This window comes from Cololabis saira, chromosome 13 (assembly GCF_033807715.1).
Source record: "Cololabis saira isolate AMF1-May2022 chromosome 13, fColSai1.1, whole genome shotgun sequence".
NCBI classification, from domain to species: domain Eukaryota; kingdom Metazoa; phylum Chordata; class Actinopteri; order Beloniformes; family Belonidae; genus Cololabis; species Cololabis saira.
Window position 1 is genome coordinate 4,684,564 of NC_084599.1, and position 26,008 is coordinate 4,710,571.

A 26,008-nucleotide genomic window follows, 5' to 3' on the forward strand; every position below is an offset into this window, starting at 1 on the left:
TCAATATCTCCACACATTAGAGCACTTTTAATCAAATGAATAAGTGGCAGGGGAATGGCTTTACAAACCTTTATAAATTCTGCATGACAATTTAAAACATATTTGTTCAAGAAGGAAGCAAAATCAATTACATTCCCAACATCATCTAGTAGATCAGTGACAAAAAATATCCCTTTCTCAAACCAGCTTTGTTTAAAACAAAGATCTTCTATTAGATAGTATTACTCCATAGAGTTGATCTATGGGGTGAAAAAGTATGATTGAACAGCATTTTCCAGAAATTGAGAATCTGCTTGTGGAAATTTGACAATTTAAGGAAAATTTTGCCCACTTCAAAATCACATATTAAGAGAAACTCTAAGCCACCTATTTTACTAAACAAGGACCTTGGGATATGAAACCATAGAGAGTCCAGTTAATCCTAAATGTACCAACCATTGCCTCAAAGTCCAGCGCTTTCACACCACCTCTTTCATAATCTTTAACAAGTTGTGGCCTTCTAAGATAATGGGTTTTATTCCTCCATAAAAATTGGAAAATTATAGAGTTTGATATTTTTGGAAGAAACATACAAGGAGTGGCATATATCAATTTAGAAATTCCCTCTGCCTTAGACAGAATAATTCTGCCAAATATTGTAAGGTCTCTTGTCCCCATCGGCTGAGGGATTTCTTGCCTTTGCGATGATGTCCCCGGCCACGGTCCGGGGCGCAGCGGCAGTTCCACTCCCCGCCAGAAGGGGGAGGTAGCTGCTGTTCCCGGCGGCAGTTCGCGTTCCGTTTCCAGGACGACTGAAGCCTGAATTATGGTTCTGCGTTAAATCGACGCAGAGCCTATGGCGTAGGTACGCTGCGACGCGCAGCGTACCTTGCGCGTCGCCGCGTAACCTACGCCGTAAGCTCTGCGTCGATTTAACGCAGAACCATAATTCAGGCTTGACTCGGGTTGGCGGCTGGAAAGCGGTAAATTACAAACAGAGAGCAGAACCGAGCAGAGGCTGTTCCTGCCGGAGGTAAACACTGCTCCTGCCCCGGGCAGCAGAACCGAGCGGAGACTGTAGTGATCCTGCCGGGGGTAAACCGCCATGGAGCAGCTGTTCAGCCAGCGGCTGCAGGTGAACGTGAGGTGTCGGGACTGCGAGGACAGGTGAGTCCGACAACAACCACCACTACCGCCCTGCACTCCAGGAAAACACTGCTATAGGAGCATTAGACGGATGTTTTTCTGTCCGCAAATTATTGTTATTGTGGTAGGCAGTACTGGAGTTGAGGGGGGATGAGGGGGGGTGGCATCACCCCTGAAATAAAAACGGTCCAAATCATCCCCCCTGTAAAACTGCCACCCCTCCTTTCCATCCCTTATGTCATTTCATCAATGAATGTGGTTTTACTGCTATTTCAACATTTAGAGTCATCACCAGAAAAATAACTTATTTGACAATTTTCACCTGTTTCAAGTAAATGTTCACTTGAAATAAGTAGGAAAATCTGCCAGTGGGACAAGATTTATCTTCATTACAAGCAAAAAATCTTGTTCCACTGGCAGATTTTTATACTTATTTTAAGTGAAAATCTACTTGAAACAGGTGAAAATTGTTGTTTTTTCCAGTGATGAGTCTTGTTTTAAGTGTAATGAGATTTTTTTTACTAAAATGAAACATTTTAACTAGAAATAGGACAAATATTCTTGTTAAGATTGTGAGTTTTTGCAGTGATCCATGTTACTTATCCTGTGAAGGACAGAGTCATATTGATAAGTTCAGAAAAGTGTTTTTTATTGTTGTGTTTTGATGTATTTGATGTAAGCCCAGTGGATATTTAAAGCTTACAGAAGGCTGCATTTAACTGCTGCTATGTCATTCCTGCAGTATTTCTGCAGGTGTTTTGGTCACTGCTATTATTTGTAATATATTATATTATTTGTAATCAGCACAAATTATCTGTCCCATATGATAAAATCCACCATCCCCCCTGATTTTTTTTACAACTCGAGTACTGGTGATAGTGATAGTTAGTAGTCAAGTGGAAGAGTGAGGTTACAGGGAGGAGAGATGGAGAAGGTGGAGGATTTCAAGTACTTGGGGTCAACAGTTCAGAGCAATGGAGAGAAAAGAGGTGGAGAAACGTGTGCAGGCGGGATGGAGCGGGTGGAGAAAAGTGTCAGGTGTGATGAAGGAGTTTCAGCTAAAATGAAAGGAAACTGTGGTGAGAGCAGCAATGTTGTTTGGTCTAGAGACAGTGTCACTGAGGAGAAGACAGGAGAGAGAGCTGGAGGCAGCAGACATGAAGATGCTCAGGTTCTCTAAGGGAGGGACCAGATCACAATCAGCTTTATTGGCCAAGTTTAAACATTGCCCCACAAGGAATTTGACTCCGGTTATTTCACCCACTGTACCCAGATTTAAAAGTAGCAACAGTAAATAACAAATATACAGTAAATAAACAATGTGGCACTTATTAACATATATACAATTTAAAAAAAGTGAAAGGTGCAGCAGTACTGAGGTAGACCAGTGGAACAAGATTTTTTTGCTTGTAATAAGAAGATAAATCTTGTCCCACTGGCAGATTTTTCTACTTATTTCAAGTGAAAATTTACTTGAAACAGGTGAAAATTGTCAAATAAGTTATTTTTCTGGTGATGACTCTAAATGTTGAAATAGTAAAAGCAATAGCAATAGTAAAACCACATTCATTGATGAAATGACATAAGGGTCAAAGACGTATAAGGCCTTTGAGTAGCCCATTTTTAAAATACTTAAAATAAATATATTTTTGGCCAATTTCCAAACATTTGAAATGTAGTGTACACATACATGTATGTGAAAACTTCAAACAAAGGTATTTTAGTGTTTTTAAACCGTTAAACCGTCATTTGGGGCGACCATTTATCTCAAAATTAATAGATTTCCATAACAAAATGTATATTTTAATAAGTATCAGTAATTAAATTAACTGTTCAAGAAAGATAGACACATTTTTCCTGTCATTTTTTGAAAACCATTTTTAAATACATTCTATCCATAATGGCAGTGTCACCCTCTTACTTACTCTAAAATTCATAAAACTGATTTAAAATGTGTACAAGGTGTATCCACTTATGCATGCTATACCAATAATTTATATTTGAACCAAAACTGATAGACATTCAATTTTGAATTTGATACAGAATTGCCATTTGTTGGTTACCCCACATGACAGGTGGTCACCCCACATGATGCTTTCAAGTTTAATCAAATATAACAAGCTAACAGTTAGCTATATGATCTAAGCTACTACTTCTCACCACAAATCACTAACAAATTTACCTTCAAAATATAGATTTGCAAATAAAACGAATTATTTACAGTTTTAGGGTGGTCACCCCACATGATATCAAAATGTGACGTATACACTGCAGCAGTTAGAAAGATGATTTATTTGTAAAGGAGAGAGAGACTACTGACCTGCAGGTTGTCTCTCTGGGACTCTCATGGAGTAACTGGCTGATGCAACATCCTCTTTGAGATGATTGTCAATATAAAAGTCCCTCAATTGTATTTTTTTCATGGTCACCCCAGATGATAATTCAGACAATGAACATATTCGGACAAGATTAGTTTGTGTATTATGATTGAAATGTGTGTACAAATGTTCCATAACTTTGTCAATAAATCTAAAACAAGTTTGAAAGTATGCCCAATAGGGCAAGCATTATTTTTAAATTGTTTTAATGTGATTTAAAACCAGTTGTCCAAACAGAAGTCAAGGCCGGACGGTCACCCCACATGATGTTTTCACACTTCAGATGGCAGAAAATGACCAATAACCAACATGTTTAAATAAAATAAGAGTGGGCACATGTAGAAGGAACGTATTAGACATACATGTTATATTTTTTATTCATTTTTATGTTTATTATTAGGTAAAAAGTTCCATCGGACAGAAAAAGTAAGCGTCACGTCTTTGACCCATAAATAAAAGGATGGAAAGGAGGGATGGCAGTTTTACAGGGGGGGATGATTTGGACCATTTTTATTTCAGGGGGGGGTGCCATTCCCCCTCAACTCCAGTACTGTATGTAGCACAGAACGCCAGAGGAAGTCTTTTCTTCCTCTATAGCTCATCTTCCCCTTTGACTTTATCACTTTGTAAGCAATTTTCACTTCATCACTTTATTTAGTTGTACTTAGGGTTGCCAACCGTCCCTTGAAAAACGGAATCGTCCCGTATTTATAAACTAAAGTACGTCCCGTATTGAGCTGAAAAGGGACGAACTTTGTCCCGTTTTACTGTGAGAGTCAAAAAATAGTCCTAAAATGCCAATGGAAAATGGCATTGAGATGTTGAGTTCATAAGTTTTTTTTTTTTTCTGTTTTACTACAACTGTAGCTACAGTCATGGCCTTTGAGACACAAATATGTTTACAAGTTTTCTACAGACTTTCTGTTTGCACTTTTGTTATTGCACTAAAAATGTGCACTATTACAGAATGTATGTTCTGCTTTCTTTCTATTGTTTTATATGAATTTATACAATTTTAAGTTAAGCAGGACAGGTTTCTGTTTTAGAAAGATACTATTTAACTGGCATTCGTGTTGCGTTTGTGTCCTTTTGGGGATGTGAGAAGGAGTTCATCAATGTTGTCATGACTACCACTTTGGATGAGCCAGGCGGGCTTTAGGATGAGGGGGGCACGTTTGTCTCCACTAGTCAGTGGGTATGATGCTAAAACACTGCGTTTAGTTAGTCTAGTTAGTTATGTAAATGATATGAAAGTGCGGAAAAAATGCTTTTGTTTGTCTGTGGTTGTACGTTTCCAATACTAAGACCCACCATAGTTATTTTTTAAATTATATTTGTATACTAAAACCATAGGACTAGAAGAGGTTGGTGCAAACTTAAGCTCAAGTGCCGTCTCAAAGATTGCTGACAAGCGTACTGCTGCTGAGATCCCCTTCTCTTACCTGTTGGATGGTTGTGTGCAAAGCATTGGTACTAAAGATGAAGTGTGTTTGACAAGGGACACTTCCAAATACGCTCATCCAGTTCTGGAGCTTGCACGTCCTAGGATTTAGTGTCCTGAGGAAGATGTTAGTTTAGTTTCTACTGGTAATGAGGTATTCTTGTAGCATCAGGGCTTTCAGGTCAGTTTGTAGAAAACCAGCGTTTAACAGGGTTGGTGGTTTAATTTTACAGGAAAGCGAACGTCCGTGTGACCATCGAGCTTCAGCTGACGACGAGTCCAGTGCACAGGAGGGTGAGTGACAGCCTTGCACACACGATTCCAAACTAGTTACAAGTTCAATCAAACCCAAATAAAAAAAAAGTAGTTTTTCTTCCATTTATTTTCATATAGGGGACTCAAACTTCAGTCCTTGAAGGCAGCTGTCCTGAGGGGTTTAGATGTTTCCTTGCATAATACACCTGATTCTAATGAATGGATCACCATCAGCTGGTCAGCAGTGTCTGCACAACTTTGTTGGTGACGCCGTCATTTGTATCAGGGTGTGTTGAAACAAGGAAACATTTAAAACCTGCAGGAAACATTTAAACCCTGCAGGGAAACACGTAAACCCTGCGGGGAAACACGTAAACCCTGCGGGGAAACACGTAAACCCTGCAGGGAAAAACGTAAACCCTGCAGGAAACACGTAAACCCTGCAGGAAACACGTAAACCCTGCAGGAAACACGTAAACCCTGCAGGAAACGCGTAAACCCTGCAAGGAAACGCGTAAACCCTGCAAGGAAACGCGTAAACCCTGCAAGGAAACGCGTAAACCCTGCAAGGAAACGCGTAAACCCTGCAAGGAAACGCGTAAACCCTGCGGGGAAACGCGTAAACCCTGCGGGGAAACGCGTAAACCCTGCGGGGAAACGCGTAAACCCTGCGGGGAAACGCGTAAACCCTGCGGGGAAACGCGTAAACCCTGCGGGGAAACGCGTAAACCCTGCGGGGAAACGCGTAAACCCTGCGGGGAAACGCGTAAACCCTGCGGGGAAACGCGTAAACCCTGCGGGGAAACGCGTAAACCCTGCGGGGAAACGCGTAAACCCTGCGGGGAAACACGTAAACCCTGCGGGGAAACGCGTAAACCCTGCGGGGAAACGCGTAAACCCTGCAGGAAACGCGTAAACCCTGCAAGGAAACGCGTAAACCCTGCAGGGAAACGCGTAAACCCTGCAGGGAAACGCGTAAACCCTGCAGGAAACGCGTAAACCCTGCAAGGAAACGCGTAAACCCTGCAGGGAAACGCGTAAACCCTGCAGGGAAACGCGTAAACCCTGCAGGGAAACGCGTAAACCCTGCAGGGAAACGCGTAAACCCTGCAGGGAAACGCGTAAACCCTGCAGGGAAACGCGTAAACCCTGCAGGGAAACACCTAAAGTGGCCCACAAGGACTGGAGTTTGAGTCCCTGCCTTTAATATTTATTTCTTCGCAGACAGTATGAATCCAAAATATTGAATGTGTTTTTCTTGTCAACTTAATTTCCTTTCTTAAAGGTATTGTGACATCATTTTTAACATGCTTTTAACACTATTAAAAGTCTTGGCCAACATCCCTCAAATGTGTCTAAAAGAGTGTAACAAGAAAAACTTCACTCTAGTAATCTTTTCCTGGCTTTTTATTACAGTGTTTTTTTGCGCCGTGAAAAATGCTTCCTTTTCCCCCTTTCCTGTCAATCATTGCCCCGCTCCTCCTCCAAACCTCCTCCTCCTCCAGCCATACGCTCACAGCGGCGTCGGAGCGACAGGCGAAGCATGCACGGAAAAGCAGGAGGGCGAACCACAGCAAACAATCATAAAAATAAAGGCATGCAAGCAGCACTGTCCCCTTATCTTAAGTCCAGTCAGTGGCCGCGGGTCTTCTTAGCAGTTTTCCTCCGGTGATTAGAACAAAAGAGGCTCTAAACAGCTCCGTGTTAAGCCTCATTTATGGTTCCGCGTTAAATCGACGCAGAGCCTACGCCGTGGGGTTCAGCGTATGGTGCGCGTCGCCGCGTAACCCTACGCCGTACTCTGCGTCGGTGTAACGCGGAACCATAAATCAGCCTTTATGGTGCGCTGGAGAGGAGTGGAGACAGGGAGCTGGGTGGAGGGGGCGGTGATTTAGCGGATCGTTACGTAACGATCCGCCACCAAACCACATGCGCCGTTTTTGCACAGTTATGCGGAAAATCCCAGAAAGCACACAATACACTGAATGTTAAAAGTTTGTTGTTTTTTGGGTGTAATTGATGTCAAGACACCCAACAAAACACAAAAAATCAAGAAAAATGTGTTTTTCATGTCACAATCCCTTTAATATACCTCATTTTAGAGCTGCAACACATTCCAAAAAAAGCTGGAACAGTAAAGATTTTACCACTTTGTAATGTCAAGGACACTGTTACAACCTCAGACTATCATCATTTCTGTTACACTTGAAATTACAGTTGGAAAACAAAATAAACAAAATAAATATATATATATATATATATATATATATATATATATATATTATAATTCTTTCAAGACTCCTAACCTTTCATGGATGCTGCTCTTGCGCCAGAAGATAATCACGACCACCTTTTGACATCGTCTGTTGGAAATAACGTTGTCTTTTTTTGTTCTGCAATACGCGCACCCAGCTGCCCCCACGTTAACATCTTATGTTTTAGGACTAGATGACAAAGAAAGTGTTTAATGACAAATGAAGCTGATGAGAGAGTGAAAAATATTCTATCTTCAAAACATAAATCAGCTGCAGTGAATAAAAGTTAATGTGAGAGTCCCTGTGATTTTTATCAACTTTTTCTGATTTTTATTTTGTGGTTTTCAGGGAGATGATCATAAATGCACTAATTTACTTCATTTTCATCTTCTGTTTTGTTTATTTTAGGATCTGCTGGTCAGATTAACTGACGATGTAGACCCATATTTTCTCTTCAACCTGTCTTTATCAGAGGAAGACTTCCAAAGGTAGGGATTAGTAGCCTGGAGCGCGCTGTGACGCCTGATGTGAGTTCAGGAGCGTGACCAGACTCTTCTTGTGTCTGAGCAGCTTGAAGGTGCAGCAGGGCCTGCTCATAGACTTTGCAGCGTTTCCTCAGAAGTTCATCGACCTGCTGAAGCTGTGCAGCTCTGAGCAGGAGTCGGACAGTCCCAGGTAGGAGCCCCACAAGCTCAGCCCGCCTTCTGTTTCCATTCCAGCCCTCCAAGATATTGTGAGACGCGTACTATGAAAGAGCCCCAGCTATGATTTAATTGGCCGATTCTCACGTTGAAGCTTCAAACGTTGAAAAATGTCCAACTTTTGACGTAATCAGCGCTCCTGCTGCAACGCATGGAACGAACACTCAGCTCAGCAAGGCTTGGCGTCACTGCGTTAACAGTTATGGACGGCCCGGGGCGTGGTCACAACTATATATCAATATATATAAAAATGTCATATAAACCTTTAGCCCTAGATGCAATATGGGGAATGGATATGCCTGACTGGGACCCAAATTTCAACTGGAATGATGTACGGACTAATATAATATCCTCTTCCAGAAACCCAGATCATCAGCTTATTCATTATCAATTTGTACACAGAACTTATTTAACACCTCGCAAGCTTTACCTTATGAAGATCCTGGTTAGCTCTTTATGTAAATGATGTTCTCAGAATAAACCAGGAACCTTCATGCAGACGCTCTGGGAATGACAACCTGCTGCAAACTTCTGGCAACAGGTTGCAACTGCATTATCCTCCATAACAGTACAGAATATTCCAGTAAACCCTCAAACACTTATTTTAAATCATTTATCCACAATGAATGCTTTACTATGTCAAAAACGAATTTTGCTTGCTGGTCTAACAGCAGCAAAAAAGATAATTGCAGTAAGATGGAAACCACCACACACGCTTAACATCTCCCATTGGTATTTGACTTTTCTTGATATTATCTATCTGGAAATATCTACAGCCCCAATCCATAATGCAAAACAACCAAATATTTTATTTTGGTATATGGCAGCAGATCAGATTAAAGCCAAACTTGAACGATGTATCAACCCGAGGCCGCTCTTGTAGCTGAATTTGCTCCATTTCAGATTAAAAACCATAGATGGTAAAAACCTGCCAGGCTGACAGTAGGATGATGAAACAACTCTGCTGCAACTGTGCAGCTCTTTCACCTTTGACCTGTTGCTTCTCTGTGTGGCCAGTAGGGGCAGTTGCTGACTTTGAATATTAATTGAAAGATTTTTCTGCAAATTTGTTAATCTGTTGTTCTGCCTCCATGGTCTTAATCCCTGTGGGTTACAATCTGACTACAACAAAAAGTTCTTCCATCTAGTTTTACAAGTGTATTTGTAATGACAGGAAAGAACATGAAATAAGTTTATAGTGGGTGTGTGAATGATCAATAATCAGTATTATTGGCAGTAATAGAGGGCCCCAAAATCACATTTAGCTGAGGAACCCATGGAGGCTTGGCCGGCCCTGCCCATGTTCTAGGAGGATGGCCAGTTGAAACAAAGCAGGACTGTATGTTGGAGCATCAGCAGGTGTTTGTGGTGTGTTCCAGGTTCCTCCTGATGTGTGTTGTGTGTGTTCCAGGTTCCTCCTGATGTGTGTTGTGTGTGTTCCAGGTTCCTGCTGATGTGTGTTGTGTGTGTTCCAGGTTCCTGCTGCAGCTGGCGTGTCAGTCTCAGACTCTGGAGGGCGCCTCCACCTTCAGCATCGTAGAGACCAACGCCTTCAAGCACCTGACCCACCTGTCGCTGCGTCTGTCTCAGGGCTCGGACAAGGAGGTCAACACCTACCTGGCAGCCTGCCTCTCCTCTCTCAAGGTCGGCTCATTTAGGCCCAGTCCCAATCTCCCCCTAGTCCTACTTTTTAGCCCTACCCCTAAATTTTGCGCGTTCCCGTGAGGGTAGTGGTGTCCCAATTCCTCTTTCCACCTAGGGGTAGTGGAGAAAACAAGTGTTAGGGAGCATCAATCGGGCCCTTCACAGTGAGGGATTTCAGATACTGACTCACCGACCGAGGGCCAGAAAATTTCCCAGGATGCTTTACGTCATCATTTGCAGACTGAATCAAACAAAAAACATGGCGGACATTTCTTATTTTTTAGTGAATAAAAACAATATTTTGAGTAAGTTTCTGCATAAAAATGTGTTTTGATTACATTTTTAGCGAGAAATATATATTTTACTTTCATAATATTCACTCAGTGAATGTACATAATCACTCGCTTGCCCGTTGTTGCATTCTGATCTCGCCAGAATAAAGACTGATTTATGGTTCTGCGTTACACCAACGCAGAGCCTACGGCGTAGGGTTACGCGGCGACGCGTACCCTACGCCGTAGGCTCTGCGTCGATTTAACGCGGAACCATAAATCAGCTCCCGAGCCGGCGGCTCTTCTCATCCCGAAAACATCGGAGCAAATTTCTTAACAGGCGTTATTTGGATAAACTGAGCCCAGGTTGGGGATCTTAACGGTTACTTTTACACCTGAAAAAATATCAAAACTTAATAAAGTGGCATATTAACAGCGCTACAGCTGAAATTAAAACAGCTTTTATCTCTCAGCTTCCTGATATGGTGTGACGTATGTGCAAACGTAACGACGCAGTCGCTTACATACCCGAACGTAAACCACGCAGTGACGTAGCAAGTGGTGTCCCAATCCCTAGGGAACATTACAAGGCCCTACGCCTGTGGCTTCATTTTTAGGGCTAGTGGTAAAAAGTAGGGGAGGATTGGGATTGGCTCTTAATTGCAAAGTTTTGTATCTAATTCTGGGTCTATCTAGATCAGCCTATCCCACTCTACGACCTGGCTCATGGTTTTCATGACTGTTTACAGACTGGACAGTAAACGCGGATCTGACAACCTGGATGTTTTCTGAACCCTTTACCGTGTTGAATTGATGTTACAGGCAGAGAAACAAGCTTTGGACGTGAAACTGAAGAAGATTGAAGATGATCTGTCACGGCAGCTGAGTTACGCTCAACAGGTCAGTAGATCAGCAGGTCATTGTCAGACTGTTTACCCCCCCTGGACGATAACTGGGCTTCTGACCGGACATTTACAGACACCTCTAGCTGAGCCAAAGTGCTTTACAGAGTAAAACATCCAGAAATACAACATACAATCATAAGATAGAGCAAAAAATAATTGCAATCGAAAAGGCTGCGTCACCCCAGCGCTTGAACTTTGACTTGGACACCTCAAATATAAGTTGGTTTGAGGATCTCAGCGCCCTGCCAGGCTCACGCTCCGTTAAAAGCTCCCATAAATAGGTGGGGGGGCGGGGGGCAAGGCAAGGCGTCCGGTGCGTCCGAAATTGCATACTTCCACCCTAATGAGTAGCAAAAACAGTGTGTGAGATTTTTTAGTGCGTCCGAAACATTAGTACGTACTCAATAGTATGTACTATCCATACTCATTCCGGAGAAATTTATTAGTATCGGAGCGTCCAAAATGCCATACTAAACAGTATATACTACAAAGTATACTTAAGTTTGGCACACTTTTGAGTAAATATCAGTAGTATGCATTAATTTGGACGTACTATTAAGAGCGCACACGTCACTTCCTGCCGTTGGGAGAAAGTGACGTGTCAGCAGCAGTAGCAGCTCCGCTATTTCCCGTTTATCCTGGCCCAAACAAGATGACATTATATAATATTATTATATACAAATATTATAATATTAATATTATGTAATAATATTATTATACTTAATATTATACTTATGACATATACGTATCAATTAGCAACCAAACACCGCTGCCTTGCATTGTGGGAAGTTTCTGCTCGGCTAGTGTCCATCAATCAATCCTAATACATTTCTCTGGAATGAGTATGGATAGTACATACTATTGAGTACGTTCTAATGTTTTGGACGCACCAAAAAATCTTGCATACTCATTTTGCATATTCATTAGGGTGGAAGTATGGGATTTCGGACACAGCCAAACATTGAAAGTTTAAAATCCATTCTAAAACGGACAGGAAGTCAATGGAGTTAATAAGGGACCGGAGTAATGTGCTCACGTCTTTTAGTGTCAGTTAAAAGACGGGCAGCTGCATTCTGCACTAGCTGAAGGCTAATAGAGGACTTGGAGACGCCAACATATACTGCATTTCAATAGTCTAATCTGGAAATCTCATAGTGGCGGTGTCATCAAGAATCTGGGAATTCCTGAGTAAATCCACGACCTCCGTCAGTTCCACCGGTCCCCACGACTCGCTAATGACCAGGCAGATTTAGAACCAATGCTCCATGTCTGAGACGTTCCCAGTTTTAGCCCAGCTGGGATTTCTGAGCCCATTATTTCACGTAAAATGTAGCTGTAATGAGAATGTTTGTGTGTGGGCTGAAACAATGTGGAGGGCATGATGGTGTACCGGCTGGTGCTCAGCCGCGCTTAAACCACGTCCACCCAGCGGCTGGGTGACGCAGAAGATCCAAATAAAACGCCTTTACTCACAAACTTGTTAATATTCTTCCATTAAAAAAAGGAAAAACCCCACTGAAATAACCCGAAACTCACAAATGATTCCTGAAAATCCGATATTGACCACAGACTTGATTCCAGCTTCCTTGTCTCTGTCAGGAGGAACAGAGCAGCAGAGGGTTTGGAAGCGTTTGCAGGGCTACCTTAAACATCTGAGCCTAAAAAATCCTCTTCTATTACTACGGATAAAAAAATGAGGGAATCCTAACTGACATAAAACATGAAAAGCTTCTTGAAATTGAAAAACCGATCAACATCTGCTCATAACTGTTTAGCTACCGTATTTGTTTTGTCTGAAATTCAACCCTTCAAAGACAAACTTTTTGTTTTCCAAATCATTGATGTGATTAATGATGAAATATCCACTGTAAGAATGTCAGCACTACTGAAGAGCATTAGGGCCATGCAGGAAAAAAAATATTTGAGAGGGGAAGATTTTTTTTTTTTTATGGTGCACTTCGAGAAAAAAGGCAAAATGTCAGGATTAATGTTGAAATACAATTTTGAGGAAAAAAGTCAAAATGTTGAGAATAATGTTGAAATACAGTTTCAAGAATAAATTTGAAATTGAACATTTCAACTTTATTCACAAAATTTTGACTTTTTTCTCTCGACGTTTCGACTTTTTTCTCGAAGTGCATAATGAAAAAAAAATCTTCCTCCTCTAAAATATTATCTTTATTTTTCCCCTGCCTGGCCCTAACACTCTTCCGTACAGCAGGGTTGTCGTGAGTCTAACGTCTGTATTTTCCCGGCAGACTCTGTCTGAGAAGACCAAAGAGTTGGACAAGCTGCGCTCGGACTGGACCAATCAGAGCTCTTCTCTGTCCAGCCGTCACTCCCAGGAGCTGCAGTCGGAGAGGGAGAAGGCTGTGGAGGTGAGACCTTCATCCCAGTTACCGTATTAGCCCGAATATAAGACGGGCCTGATTATAGGACGACCCCCTCTTTTTCAAGACTCAAGTTTGAACAAAGACTTTTTGAACACCAAATTCAATTTTTATACAGATAATAATGACAGTACATCTGAAACAAATGATTATAACAATATATTTGAGAGAAAAAGCATGTTATTTTGCCTCATTCAAATCATCTTGAAGTTTGCATCATAATTTCTCCTCAGCTGCCGGTTAATCTGCCGATCTTCCACCCACTTTTCTCCAGATTGTTGCTGCGTTTCTCCATTTTCTGTCATCTTTTCTGTTATTTTCTTCTCTTTTCTTTCTTACCGCTATTTTTATTTTTATTCTTCGTGACGGGTTCGTACGGAAGCGTATTGCATTCACTTGAAAAAAAAAATGTGCTCTGTTTTTCTGAATTAAGGAGATAATTATCTCAGAATTCTGAGAAAAATTTTAATTAAAAAAATCGTCTGCTTTTCTGAATAAACAAGTTAATTATCTCAGAATTCCAAGAAAAGTTTTAATGAAACAAAAAAAATCTACTATTTTTCTGTTGCAATGTCCAGCAGATCAGAATGGGGTTTCTGTCTGAACAACCGCAAAGTCCTTTGGTGCCTGCGCAAAGTCGACAAACTAATAACAATACCATCTATATAACTTAAAGACAAGAGAATCTCCCAGTGTTTCAAACCAAAAGCAAAATAAAACTGGATTAAACTTGACAGGAACATGTTTGCTTCCATGAAATCCAGCTCTCAAATGAATGACAGCTTCTTGCAAGTTGTGAGGTATTTGGTTAATTCAGAAAAACAGCGCACATTTTTTTTGTCCATTAAAACTTTTCTCAGAATTCTGAGATAATGAACTTGTTATTAAAACAGAGCAGATTTTTTGTTTCTCAAGGGAATGCAATACGCTTCCATAGGGGTTTGCTTTGGCTTGGGGAGTTAAGTTCAGCATTCGCTTTAAAGATAGCGTTGTGAATGGGTATAATGTCTAGACCCCGAATGCAACACGACCCCCACTTTTTCAGTCTTATTTCAATGCAAAAACGTGTCTTATATTGGGGACAATACGGTAACTTGAACACACTAGAGTCGAGCCCGGGCCAGCAGCACACGCCCCGCAGCTCCTTGCTGCTGCTGCTGAAGCCTTGCCTCTTATCTAAATGATGGTGATATTATGTAAACCAGGGGTCGGCAATCCGCGGCTCTAGAGCCGCATGTAGCTCTTTAGCACCGCCCTAGTGGCTCCTGGAGCTTTTTCAAAAATGTTTGACTTTTTTTTTCTCTCTTTTTTTTCTTCCTTTTTCCTTTCCTTTTTAATCTCGACATTTCGACTTTTTTCTCGAAATTTTGACTTTTTTCTCTCGAAATTTTGACTTTTTTCTCAACTTTTTGCCTTTTTCTTGACATTTCAACCTTTTTCTTGACATTTCGACTTTTTCTCGAAATTGTACTTCAACATTAATCTCGACATTTCGACTTTTTTCTCGACATTTCGACTTTTTTGTCGACATTTCAACTTTTTTTTTTCAAAATTTCAACTTTTTTCTCGACATTTCGCCTTTCGCCATTTGCCTTCATTCTAAGGTTTATACAAGACTTTTCATTTTTTGCGGCTCCAGACATATTTGTTTTTTGTGTCTTTGGTCCAATATGGCTCTTTCAACATTTTGGGTTGCCGACCCCTGGTGTAAACTGTCCTGCTCTGTTGCTTTGAATTCATCTCATTTTAAGACTTAAGACGGACCAGATGTTTCTGATCTACAAAATCAGGACATTGCCTTGTAATCGCTTCAGTAAGTGAATGTGTCGAGTCAGGCTTCAGGTGTCCCCTGAGGGGCCGTCCCTGTCCAGATCATGCTGCGTGTTGTTGAGGTCACGGTTGTGCTGTCTCTCAGCTGCAGAGCAGGTTCCAGCGGGAAGCGGAGCAGCTGCGCCAGGAGCTGCAGAGCTCCCACCAGAAGAGCAGCCAGCAGCTGCAGAACCGAGTGACGGAGCTGGACACGTCCTGCAGAGAGCTGACCGACAGGAAGTACAAGAACGAGGCTGCCGTCAGAGACCTGAAGGTCAAGCTGGTGGCTTCAGAGGAGGTGGGTGGTGGAGCCCTGCAGGGCTGTGTTCTTCATCCTGCTGGATTTCTGACCACTCCCGCCCGCTCCCACAGTGTTTATATCCACTCTCACCTGCATCTGCAAAACTCTGAGAATTCATGCACAACAATAGAGAAGCATTGATTGTATTGTATTGGCATGCTGTAAGGACCAATCAGCTCCCAGAATGCTGATAGAACTGTTTTCAGAAACATCGTGGATCAGAATTATCAAACAGATCCAGGACAGAAAATGGAGGACAGATGTAATCGCTTTTAGTTTTCCCCCATTCCATTGTAATTTTTTCCATTTTCGGCCTGTTTCTGTTTTAAATTTTTGAGAATTTGGTTTTTAGCATTTTATGCAAATGTAACCCCAAGAGAGTACATAAAGTAATGAAATATAGACAATGTATACAATTATAACTGAAAACTTTAATATTTTAATACCTTTAAACATATTTTAAGGCAAAAACATGGCACCAGTTATTCTCGTGTCCAACAAAACATTCCTTTTTTGGGCATAAACCAAAAAATACCAAAAGTTGTAATGTAATGATGGAAAAAAAAATCGGTCTTTAGACATACAAATCGATTTTTAGGAATTAATATCGATTTAAAATCGGAAAATTGATTTTTTTTTTTTTCAAAACGGGCCTAACAGCACATGTGTCATATTTACTGAAAATGTTCAAAGCTAAGTGATTAAAACTATGACAGCTATGTTAATGCAACCATAGTAACCAAATGCTGTTGTCACTCAAAAAACGATGCCACTAATTCATGAGATGAGTCATATTTTATATAATTTCCCTCTGGAGATGAAGTAAATATTGTTGAACTGAGTAAACGTGAGGGGAGAGCGACTCCCTTCTGCAGCCCTCTGGTGGCTGTTCAAGGAACTGCACATCCAAAGAGAGAAGCAGACCCTGGATTACCGCTGTGCTTGTTGTTTGACGTTTGTTTTCCAGGAGTGCCAGCGTCTGAAGCAGCAGGTCCTGAGTCTGAGGAGGGAGAACGGCACTCTGGACACGGAGCTGCACGAGAAGGAACGTCTGGTGAACCAGCTGCAGATGAGGACGGCTGTTCTGGACCAGGAGATGAAAGACAAGGAGCTGCTGATGCGCCGCACCAAGGAGGTGCTGGAGGCCACGCAGCAGCGGAAGGTAGGAGCTCCCCGTCCGTCCGTGCTCACAGCACCGCCGGGACGGTTGGTCTTTTTTTCCTTTTTCTTCCTTTTTCTTTTCCTTTTTAATCTCAGCATTTTGACTTTTATCTCAAAATTTTGACTTTTTTCTCCACATTTTGACCTTTTTCTCGAGATTGTACTTCAACATTAATCTCGACATTTCAACTTTTTTCTCGAAATTTTGACTTTTTTCTTGAAATTTTGACTTTTTTCTCGACATTTGGGCTTTTTTCTCGAGATTGTACTTTAACATTAATCTCGACATTTTGACTTTTTTCTCGAAATTTTAACTTTTTTCTTTAGAAATGTTGACTTTTTTTCTTTCAAAATTTTGACTTTTTTCTCGACATTTCGACTTTTTTCTTGACATTTCGACTTTTTTCTTGACATTTCGACTTTTTGCATAATAAGTGCATAATGAAAAAAGAATCTTCCCCCAGTTATAACTAATATAGTACAGCATGTGTTGCCTTCATTCTAAGGCTTGGGGAGTTATACAAGACTTTTCATTTTTTATGGCTCCAGACATATTTGTTTTTTGTGTTTTTAGTCCAATATGGCTCTTTCAACATAATTCTTACCATTGTAAGAATGAGATGAACCTGCTGTACTCTACTGCCCTTACTTTTTAACAACTTGTGCTTTCTATTATTTTACCTCTTTTCTTATCATTTTATTTGTTATTTACTGTTTAATTGTGTCTTACTGCTTTTAATGTTGATGTATAGCACTTTGAATTACCTTGTGTTGAATTGTGCTATATAAATAAACTTGCCTTGCCATTTGGGACAGTTAATGCAGAAAACCCAACTTACATACCAACTTCCTATGTTTATATAAGCACTTTCCAGTTTGTTTCTCAGTCGGTACTGAAGATGTATCAATAAACAAGATTTAAAGAGGATGAGACACAAGTCTTGAAAAACCACAGACGTTATCAGTGACTTTGTTTTTCTTCCTTCAGGAATCGGTGGAAGAAAATGCAGAAAGTAAAGAAGTTCAAATCAGGAAACTTGAAGCTACGGTGAAGTCTCTGTCGGAGGAGCTGATAAAGGTTTGTTTCTCTGAACTACACAAGTCTCACACCAGTAAAACTACAGTCCACAGGACGGTTATTCCTTTGTTTATGCAGAAACGCCCCTTGGCTGTATCAATACTAGTTGGAAGTTCCGTTCTTCCTTTGTAAACGTAACCATACCGTCTCCTTTCACCCAAACCCGTCAGAAAAAAATGAAAGTCATCAAACAGTCAGAACATGATTTACCTGAGAAAAATAATTAAATATAGCACTGTAATCTTACCTTTTAGTTTAGACAGAAATTGTACTTTTTGGTAATAAGAACATATAGGACTCTAAAAGGACTATAAATAGGACTCTAAAATATACTATTACTTAGTTGTCTTGGATGCTATTGAATACTAACCAGTGGTTTTATGGAGATATCTGGTACAGTTCTCTTGAACATGAGATTTCTTTAGACACAGTTCTCTCTGAAACAGTAAATGAAGTCATTCCGAATGGAGGATTAGTGGCATAACAGCCTACAAGTTAAGTTTGTCACTGATGGTGATCATATCTGGAGAGGGGAATGCCAGGTGGCTGAACTACATCACCAGATAGTGAGAATGTGACTAACCCAATAAAATTAAGTTTACCTATATTACAAACTAAAACGGAGATACGTGTCACAATAAATTTACCGAAACTGGAACATCAATCCAATCTACAAATATACTAGTACTTCAATTAAAAATAGTAAAACTTCTTAACAACATAAATTGATATAAAACTTTAAAACTTATAAAGTTTATAGCTTATATATGACCACTAACTGGTCATTTTACCACCCCTTGCTCGCTCCTGACTCGTGATGTCTTTTGGACGACATGTGGACATCTCCTCACCTTCTGAGCCGGCCTGCAGGCGCAGCCCTCTGATTGGTCAGATGTTGAGTGCTGTCAATTATTGGTGATCTGATGATTACAGGTTTCTTATCTCTCCTCTGCTTCACGGTAGCGCATGTGCGCAAATGCGTCCCCTCGCGCAAAATGTGGCCCCCCTTGGAAGATGAGGCCCTACACACATGTTCAGCGTTTAGGGGTGGGCCTGGCCGTCCTCATCACCTTCATCCGGTTCAGCGTGTTCAGGTCATGAACTTCAGAGTTCTCCAGCACCGTGGACAGGAACCTACCACTTTGTGCCCGTTTAAGAAAGTTCACCCGTGTGACTTGGTGTCGGCAGGAATGAAAGCCACGACGTTGTGTTTGTGTCCCGCAGGCTAACGGGATCATCAAGAAGCTGCAGGGGGAGATTCGAGGTCTCGTTGGAAAAATCAAGGTCAAGAACACGGTGACCGTGTCCCAGGAGAAGGTTCTGCAGGAGACGGCGGAGAAGCTCCAGAGGGTTGAGAAGGAGCTGCAGAGCGCTCAGCAGCAGCTGCTGACCAAGGACGAGCAGGTAGGTGTGCAGACGGGCTGGGATACAGACCAGGGGCCTCATTTATAAAAGAGTGCGTAGGATTCATACTAAAAGTGTACGTGTGTTCAAAAGCTGAAAATGGCGAGCGCACAAAAAAATCCTGATTTTTTTTAAAACCCTGTGCACGCACATCTGCACACAATGTTCTCTTTATATATCACATTCCAGCTGGAAGGTTGCGCAGGTGAATTCGCCTCATATCCCGCCCTCTACACGCCCACATTATACCATGAATGGTCAATGCAAACTACTTGATGACTGTATTTGCATATGAATGAGCCTGCTGAGCATGCACAGCGGCTCCTGCAGCCTGTTTCTGCTGTGTCAGGATGAATGAGACGTATGTTGAGCCGGTGTCCTGCCGAGATGTCCTACCTTGGCCACGCTTCCACATAGACATCAACATTTATGTATGTGGAAGCGTGATCTGACGGGGTATTTTCATCTGTCAAATCATCCTACCTGCATTTATCTATGTGGAAGCACATTCTGACTTCCTGCTGTTAAATCGTCTATTTGCATGAAAAAGCCTTTGAAAAGAAACTGAGATAAAAGAAACGGGGATGGTACGGTAGTATTTTCTGCCGAGGTAGGACACCGGCTTGGGTGTACATGGATCTATAAGTCTGATATGTGATGACATTAACAGTATGACATGAATCTGGCTTCATTTCACCACCTCACCGCCTGCCTCGCCAGTTCCCCATATCTTAAGACTGTTCCTACGCGAGGGTCAGGGTTGGCGTGGAGATAAGCACATTTTTCGGTTAGTTTTTTCTTTTTAAATCTCAACCTTTGCGTAGAAGGTGGCGTGTGCATCTTTCAAGCCCTGTTTTGTGCGCAAGCAAGCTTTATAAATGAGGCCCCTGGACCTGGACCTGGACCTGACCTCCTGCTGCTCTATGCCACAGTTATTTGAGTGACGGGTTCAGGTTCTGATGGAACTGATGGCGCTTTTCCACTAGCACCTACTCAGCTCGGCTCGACTCGCCTTGTCCTCGTTTCTTTTTAATACCCAGATCAGAAGTAGGAGGTTGGAGAGAAGCTGCTGTGACGTACTTGATTGTGTGATCTAGACCAGTGGTTCTCAAATGGGGGTACGCGTACCCCTGGGGGTACGTGAAGGCACTCCAGGGAGTACGTGAGATTTTAAAATATACATATATTTAAAAAGTAGCATTCATGCAAAAATCCTTTAAAAATAAATATCTCATAAATAATTGAGGAAAATATAAGTCTAAATTCATAAAATTAATTTTATCTTCAGGAGTAGGCTTTTCAACTTATTATCCTAAAAACCCAGAGTCTCCCCCACACCAGGATGGTTCCACCTAACCTGTCAATCACCACCTGGCTTCACCTGTCAATCACTTGGATCAACGATGGAGTCGTGGTTGAAGCATAGCAGCAATATATGTATTTTTAATAAATCAGTTACTGATGGCACAGTGCTCTGTTTTAGGTCTTTTTTTTACAACCAAAAGTGCTTTGCGCTGGTTAGGGGGTACTTGGCTGAAAAAATATTTCACAGGGGGAACATAACTGAAAAAAGGTTGAGGAAAACTGATCTAAACTAAGAAGACAACAACACTAAAGATGTAGAACCTGGAGGAGATGATAGATGTGCTGCTGGGTCTGTGGCTTGTGTTTGATATCAAGTTAAAAAATGAGAGTGAGAGAAGCTTCAAGCGGCAACGCTTTTTAATTTTGTTAGTTTGTCTCGGCGCTGCTGAAAAGTCATCTGGAGCCGTGAGCAGCTATGAAGAGACAGAGCTCCTGGTAGATCTGGTCGTTCCTTATCACCGTCTAGATCTTTTTAATTCTCTCCTCAGCACCAGGTTTATGAACATCTGACCCTCAGAGTTGGATCATGAAACAGACTTTTGCTGCTGTTGCTGGTTGAATAAAATGAACCAGAATCCATCAGAGTCTCTTTCTCTGATTTCCTCCTCCTGACTCAGACGTCTGACTCCAACCCCCCGACCAATCGGTGGCCTGTAGTGTGATGATGTCAGATACAGCCGACTCAGCAGCTTAGAACCTTAGAATAGTTACAGAAAAGTATCTACTCTGCACGTTAGACCCCTGGTGGAAAAGAACCAAACCGAGTTGAGTCGAGCTGAGTAGGAACTAGTGGAAAAGCTCCATGAACGTTCATTGTTACAACTGGGTTCCCACTTATGTTGATTCTGCCGTTCCAACCTTTTTATTGCTCTTCACTGCTGAGGTTTGCTCTGCATGTTACCATGACAACAAAGCAATTCTGATGTCATAGTTGTTCTCCTTTCTATAACCAGAAAGCTTGATTGGCAGGTACAGTAAATAACATTTTACGCTATAGGGTTTGGTCATGGTGTCGCGTCCAAACAGAGAAATCCCAACTCTCCAGTCCGCCTGCTAAACGTGGCCAACGCTGTGCTTGGTCCTGCAGGTGTCCAAGCAGAAGGAGCAGCTGGAGACGACGGTGCAGAAGCTCAACGAGAGCAGAGAAGTTCTAAAAACCAACGAGAACGGTGAGAAGCTTCTGGACCTGTTGTCACTGATAAGACTGGCTGGAGTTCTGCTTCTTGACTGGTAGCTGTGAAGGAAGATCTGCTCCAGAGTCGGGGGAACCGGAGCTGCAACGGTGCCAAACCTGCTGGTCTAGACCAGGGGTCGGCAACCCACGGCTCCAGAGCCGCATGCGGCTCTTTAGCGTCGCCCTAGTGGCTCCTGGAGCTTTTTCAAAAATGTTTGACCTTTTTTTTTTTTCCTTTTTTTTCTTCTTTTTTCCTTTTTTTTTATTTTTTTCCCCTTTTTTTTTCCTTTTTCCTTTTTTTTCCTTTTTCTTTTTTTTCTTTTTTCTTTTTTTTGTCCTTTTTCTTTTTTTCATTTTTCTTTTTCTTCTTTTTCCTTTTTTTCTCTTTCTTTTTTCCTTTCCTTTTTAATCTCGACATTTTGACTTTTTTATCGACATTTTGACTTCTCGACTTTTTTCTCAACATTTCGACTTTTTTCTAGAGATTGTACTTCAACATTAATCTTGACATTTTGACTTTTCTCTCGACATTTTGACTTTTTTTTCAAAGTGCATAATAATTCCCCCAGTTATAACTAATATAGAAACATGCAGCATGTGTTGTCTTCATTCTAAGGCTTATACAAGACTTTTCATTTTTTGCGACTCCAGAAATATTTGTTTTTTGTGTTTTTGGTCCAATACGGCTCTTTCAACATTTGGGGTTGCAGACCCCTGGTCTAGATGGACGCAGCAGTGGGGGGACCTTCCCAACCTACACAAGGATGTTGCAGTCAGGTCCATGTCCAGTTAGAGAAGAAGAAATGAACGGAAGGGACTTGACAAAGAGCCTTGTTCACGAGTGAGATTGACAGACGGATCGGTGCAGCGTCCACAGTTATGCGGTCGATGTACCGGACCGTCGTGGTGAAGAAGGAGCTGAGTCGAAAGAAGAAGCTCTCGATTTACCGGTCAATCTACGTGCACACTATAAATCAGGCTGCTTTTAGCTTAACTTTGAGTTTCAAAGTTTAACGCCACTCTTGTCTTTTTAATTGCAGTTATAAATTGGCTGAACAAGCAGCTGAATGAGACTCAGCTGAGCAGACAGACGCAGCTCCCTGAACCTCTGGACCATCCTGGACTGACGTCGGCGGCAACAGGATTGAGGGTACGGGACACTCGCCAGGTTCCCTGTTCATTGGTGGGTGAATGTTGTAGCTGCAGCGCTGAGCCGTCCTGCTCTGTTTGTCCAGGCCCAGTTTGTTCCCCGGGCGGGCGGTGGGCCCTCCCCCTCACCTGGGACGCCCACTCTGAGGCCTGACGGCAGCCCCGACGGCCTGCAGCCGACAACCAGACGCTCGTGAGTTGGTTTCCTTCACAAAAACATCACTGGCTGATTTTTGCCTTAATAAAGGGAATGTGCATGACATCACAGATGAAACTTCACAGCGGGTTACGCCCACTGAGTGTCGGAAAGACTGAATGACGCGATACACCGCTACAAAAAAATGGAGGAAGCTCCGGCCGGCGGAGTTAGTTGTGGGCGTGGTTTCACGCGTCTGAGGCCAAACTATGTAAATCGCTCCCGTCATTACGTAACGAAGGAGCAGAATCTTATTGGCTCGTAGAAGTCGCATCACGTCACATCATCTGGACGGATCATCCGGGTGGCTGTTATCCCGTCTTCTCCACTAGTTTCAGCTGTTTTTTCCACTCAGTGTGAGTAAGGGGGCTGGTCCAGTGAGGAAGTGACGTCAATGCAGACCCTCTATACGCCACTGCTGAGTTTTAAAATAAAGCAGCCAAGATGTGATCAGACTAACAGTGAGCCCTTTCACCTGCAGAGGGCTCTGGGCTTATTAGTAGCTCCAGTAAAACACCTGCCAAGTACAAAACCAATCAACTCCAGAGCTCTGACCTGCTTCACTGGTCCTGATAAACCAGGGACTGGAGCGAATCTGGACACTGACGTGTTCAAACAAGAGCAGAAAGAAGTGTCCCGTGTTGCTGAAACCCCTCACATCGAAGCTAAAATGCCACTTGGGTCACGTCTTGATTGTTTGATTTGAAATCCTTAGTGATGGCTTATACAGCTGAAATCACGGAGGTCTGTCATGGCCGTGTACGTGTGGACTTGTCCTGCCTGAGGCGGAGCAGGGCTGCACCCGGGGCTTTTCAAAACTCCCACAGTCCTCTCACTTCCGCTTGGAATGGAGCTTTTCCACTAGAACCTACTCGACTCAACTCGGCCTGGTTTCTTTTCCACTACAATTCAGCACCTGGATCAGGAGTAGGAGGTTGGAGAGAAGCTGCTGGGATGTATTTGATTGTGTATTTAAAGGAAGAAGACAACAACACTAAAGATGTAGAACCTGGAGGAGATGATAGATGTGCTGCTGGATCTGTGGCTTGTGTTTGATATCAAGTTAAAAAATGAGTTAGAGAAACTTCAAGTGGCAACGCTTTTTACTTTTATTTAGTTTGCTGAAAGGTCAGCTGGAGCCGTGAGCAGCTATGAAGAGACAGAGTTCCTGGTAGATCTGGTCGTTCCTTATCTCCGTCTAGATCTTTTTAATTCTCTCCTCAGCACCAGGTTTATGAACATCTGACCCTCAGAGTTGGATCATGAAACAGACTTTTACTGCCATTGCTGTTGAATAAAATGAACCAGAATCCGTCAGAGTCTCTTTCTCTGATTTCCTCCTCCTGACTCAGACGTCTGACTCCAACCCCCCGACCAATCGGTGGCCTGTAGTGTGATGATGTCAGATACAGCCGACTCAGCCGCTTAGAACCTCGGCAGAATAGATACAGAAAAGTATCTACTCGGCACGTTAGACCCCTGGTGGAAAAGAACCAAACTGAGGAGAGTTGAGTCGGGCTGAGTAGGTTCTAGTGGAAAAGCTCCAGCAGTGGGAAGCGGTTCTTCCGGCTGCGTGAGGGCAGACGGCCGATAAAGCGTCCATGTTTTCTTCTCTCCAGCGGAGAGGCTGCAGGTTTGGACCCAAAGTACTTTGACAAGCGAGATGACAGCATCCCCATCTACAACCTGTCATCCAAGCTGCTCCACAGAGGTGAGTGTCTGCTGAAGCACGACCCGTAAATCCACTGAGCTCAGTGTTTACAGTTTAATATCAGTTTGAAAGTAGTAATGGACAATAACAACATGTGCCATATCTGTCTACCTAATACACATCCTACCTGCTTTTTTTGCACTTTTTTTTTCTTTCTTTCCCGTACTGCACTACTTTTATTTTTCATTCCAATGTATATACTGTTTATATTTTGTAATTACAGGACTGTCTCAGAAAATTAGGGTATTGTGATAAAGTTCTTTATTTTCTGTAATGCAATTTAAAAAAATAAATAAATAAAAAATGTCATACATTCTGGATTAATTACAAATCAACTGAAATATTGCAAGCCTTTTATTATTTTAATATTGCTGATTATGGCTTACAGTTTAAGATTCCCAGAATATTCTAATTTTTTGAGATAGGATATTTGAGTTTTCTTAAGCTGTAAGCCATGATCAGCAATATTAAAATAATAAAAGGCTTGCAATATTTCAGTTGATTTGTAATGAATCCAGAATCTATGATATTTTTGTTTTTGTAATTACATTACAGAAAATCACAATATTCTAATTTTCTGAGACAGTCCTGTATATATTTTTTTACTTTTTTTTTTTTACCCTTTCCCTGCATGCGTGTGTTGAGTGAACTGCTGCTGCACAAAGTGAATTTCCCCATTGAGGGAGAAATAAAGGGCAATCTTATCTTATCTGAAAGTATTTCTTTCCATAACAAAGTGTAACTGAAACATCTACTTTGTTCCTTTGTTTTTAACTTTGATCCAGAGTTCCCGGAGCGTACGAAGCCTCCTGCGGTGTCTGCTTACTTCTCAGCCTGAACCCCACGCTGCCGTCTCCAACAGCAGCTCATCCATCCTTGTAAAACCCCATGAATATGTTCAATAAACTTGCTTTTAAGAGCGGTTGGTGGATATTTTGACGACGTGCTGCTCTGCTGGTGGTCTTATCGTCACACGTCTGTCCAGTCCGTGACGTCATGAACGTCTCGTCAGAAAATCAGAGTTGAGATCTTTATCTTTGCTTTCAGTTGAATCTCATATTTAATATAATTCAAGAGCGGACAGTGAGACAAACCAAATCCAGGTTTAGTTTTTTTTTTTTTTTTTGGTCAAGAATGTGGATCATCTTCCTCTTTTGATCCAGAATAGTTGTGGTTCCTCTGGACTCCGGGCTCCAGTGGACGTTGGCAGTACTCGAGTTGTAAATAAAATCAGGGGGGATGGTGGATTTGATCATATGGGGACAGATAATTTGTGCTGATTACAAATAATATA

The 26,008-nt window shown here is 41.9% G+C and overlaps 1 protein-coding gene across 2 annotated transcripts; it reads left to right on the top strand.

Moving 5' to 3' along the window:
- Positions 1–854: 854 nt before the first annotated feature.
- Positions 855–25,624, top strand: sass6 (SAS-6 centriolar assembly protein). Of its 2 annotated transcripts, none has more exons than XM_061736970.1 (16): positions 855–1,146; positions 5,178–5,238; positions 7,863–7,942; positions 8,025–8,129; positions 9,631–9,799; positions 10,894–10,971; positions 13,235–13,354; positions 15,288–15,473; positions 16,444–16,638; positions 17,626–17,715; positions 18,940–19,119; positions 21,572–21,653; positions 22,699–22,808; positions 22,894–23,000; positions 24,623–24,714; positions 25,500–25,567. In XM_061736970.1, the coding sequence occupies exons 1-16, from the start codon at positions 1,085–1,087 to the stop codon at positions 25,550–25,552; spliced, it is 1,770 nt and encodes a 589-aa protein (XP_061592954.1). In that variant the 5' UTR covers positions 855–1,084; the 3' UTR covers positions 25,553–25,567. The 2 variants fall into 2 exon arrangements, with proteins under 2 accessions (XP_061592954.1, XP_061592953.1); XM_061736969.1 differs by having other exon boundaries at positions 858–1,146; positions 15,282–15,473; positions 25,500–25,624.
- Positions 25,625–26,008: the final 384 nt, after the last annotated feature.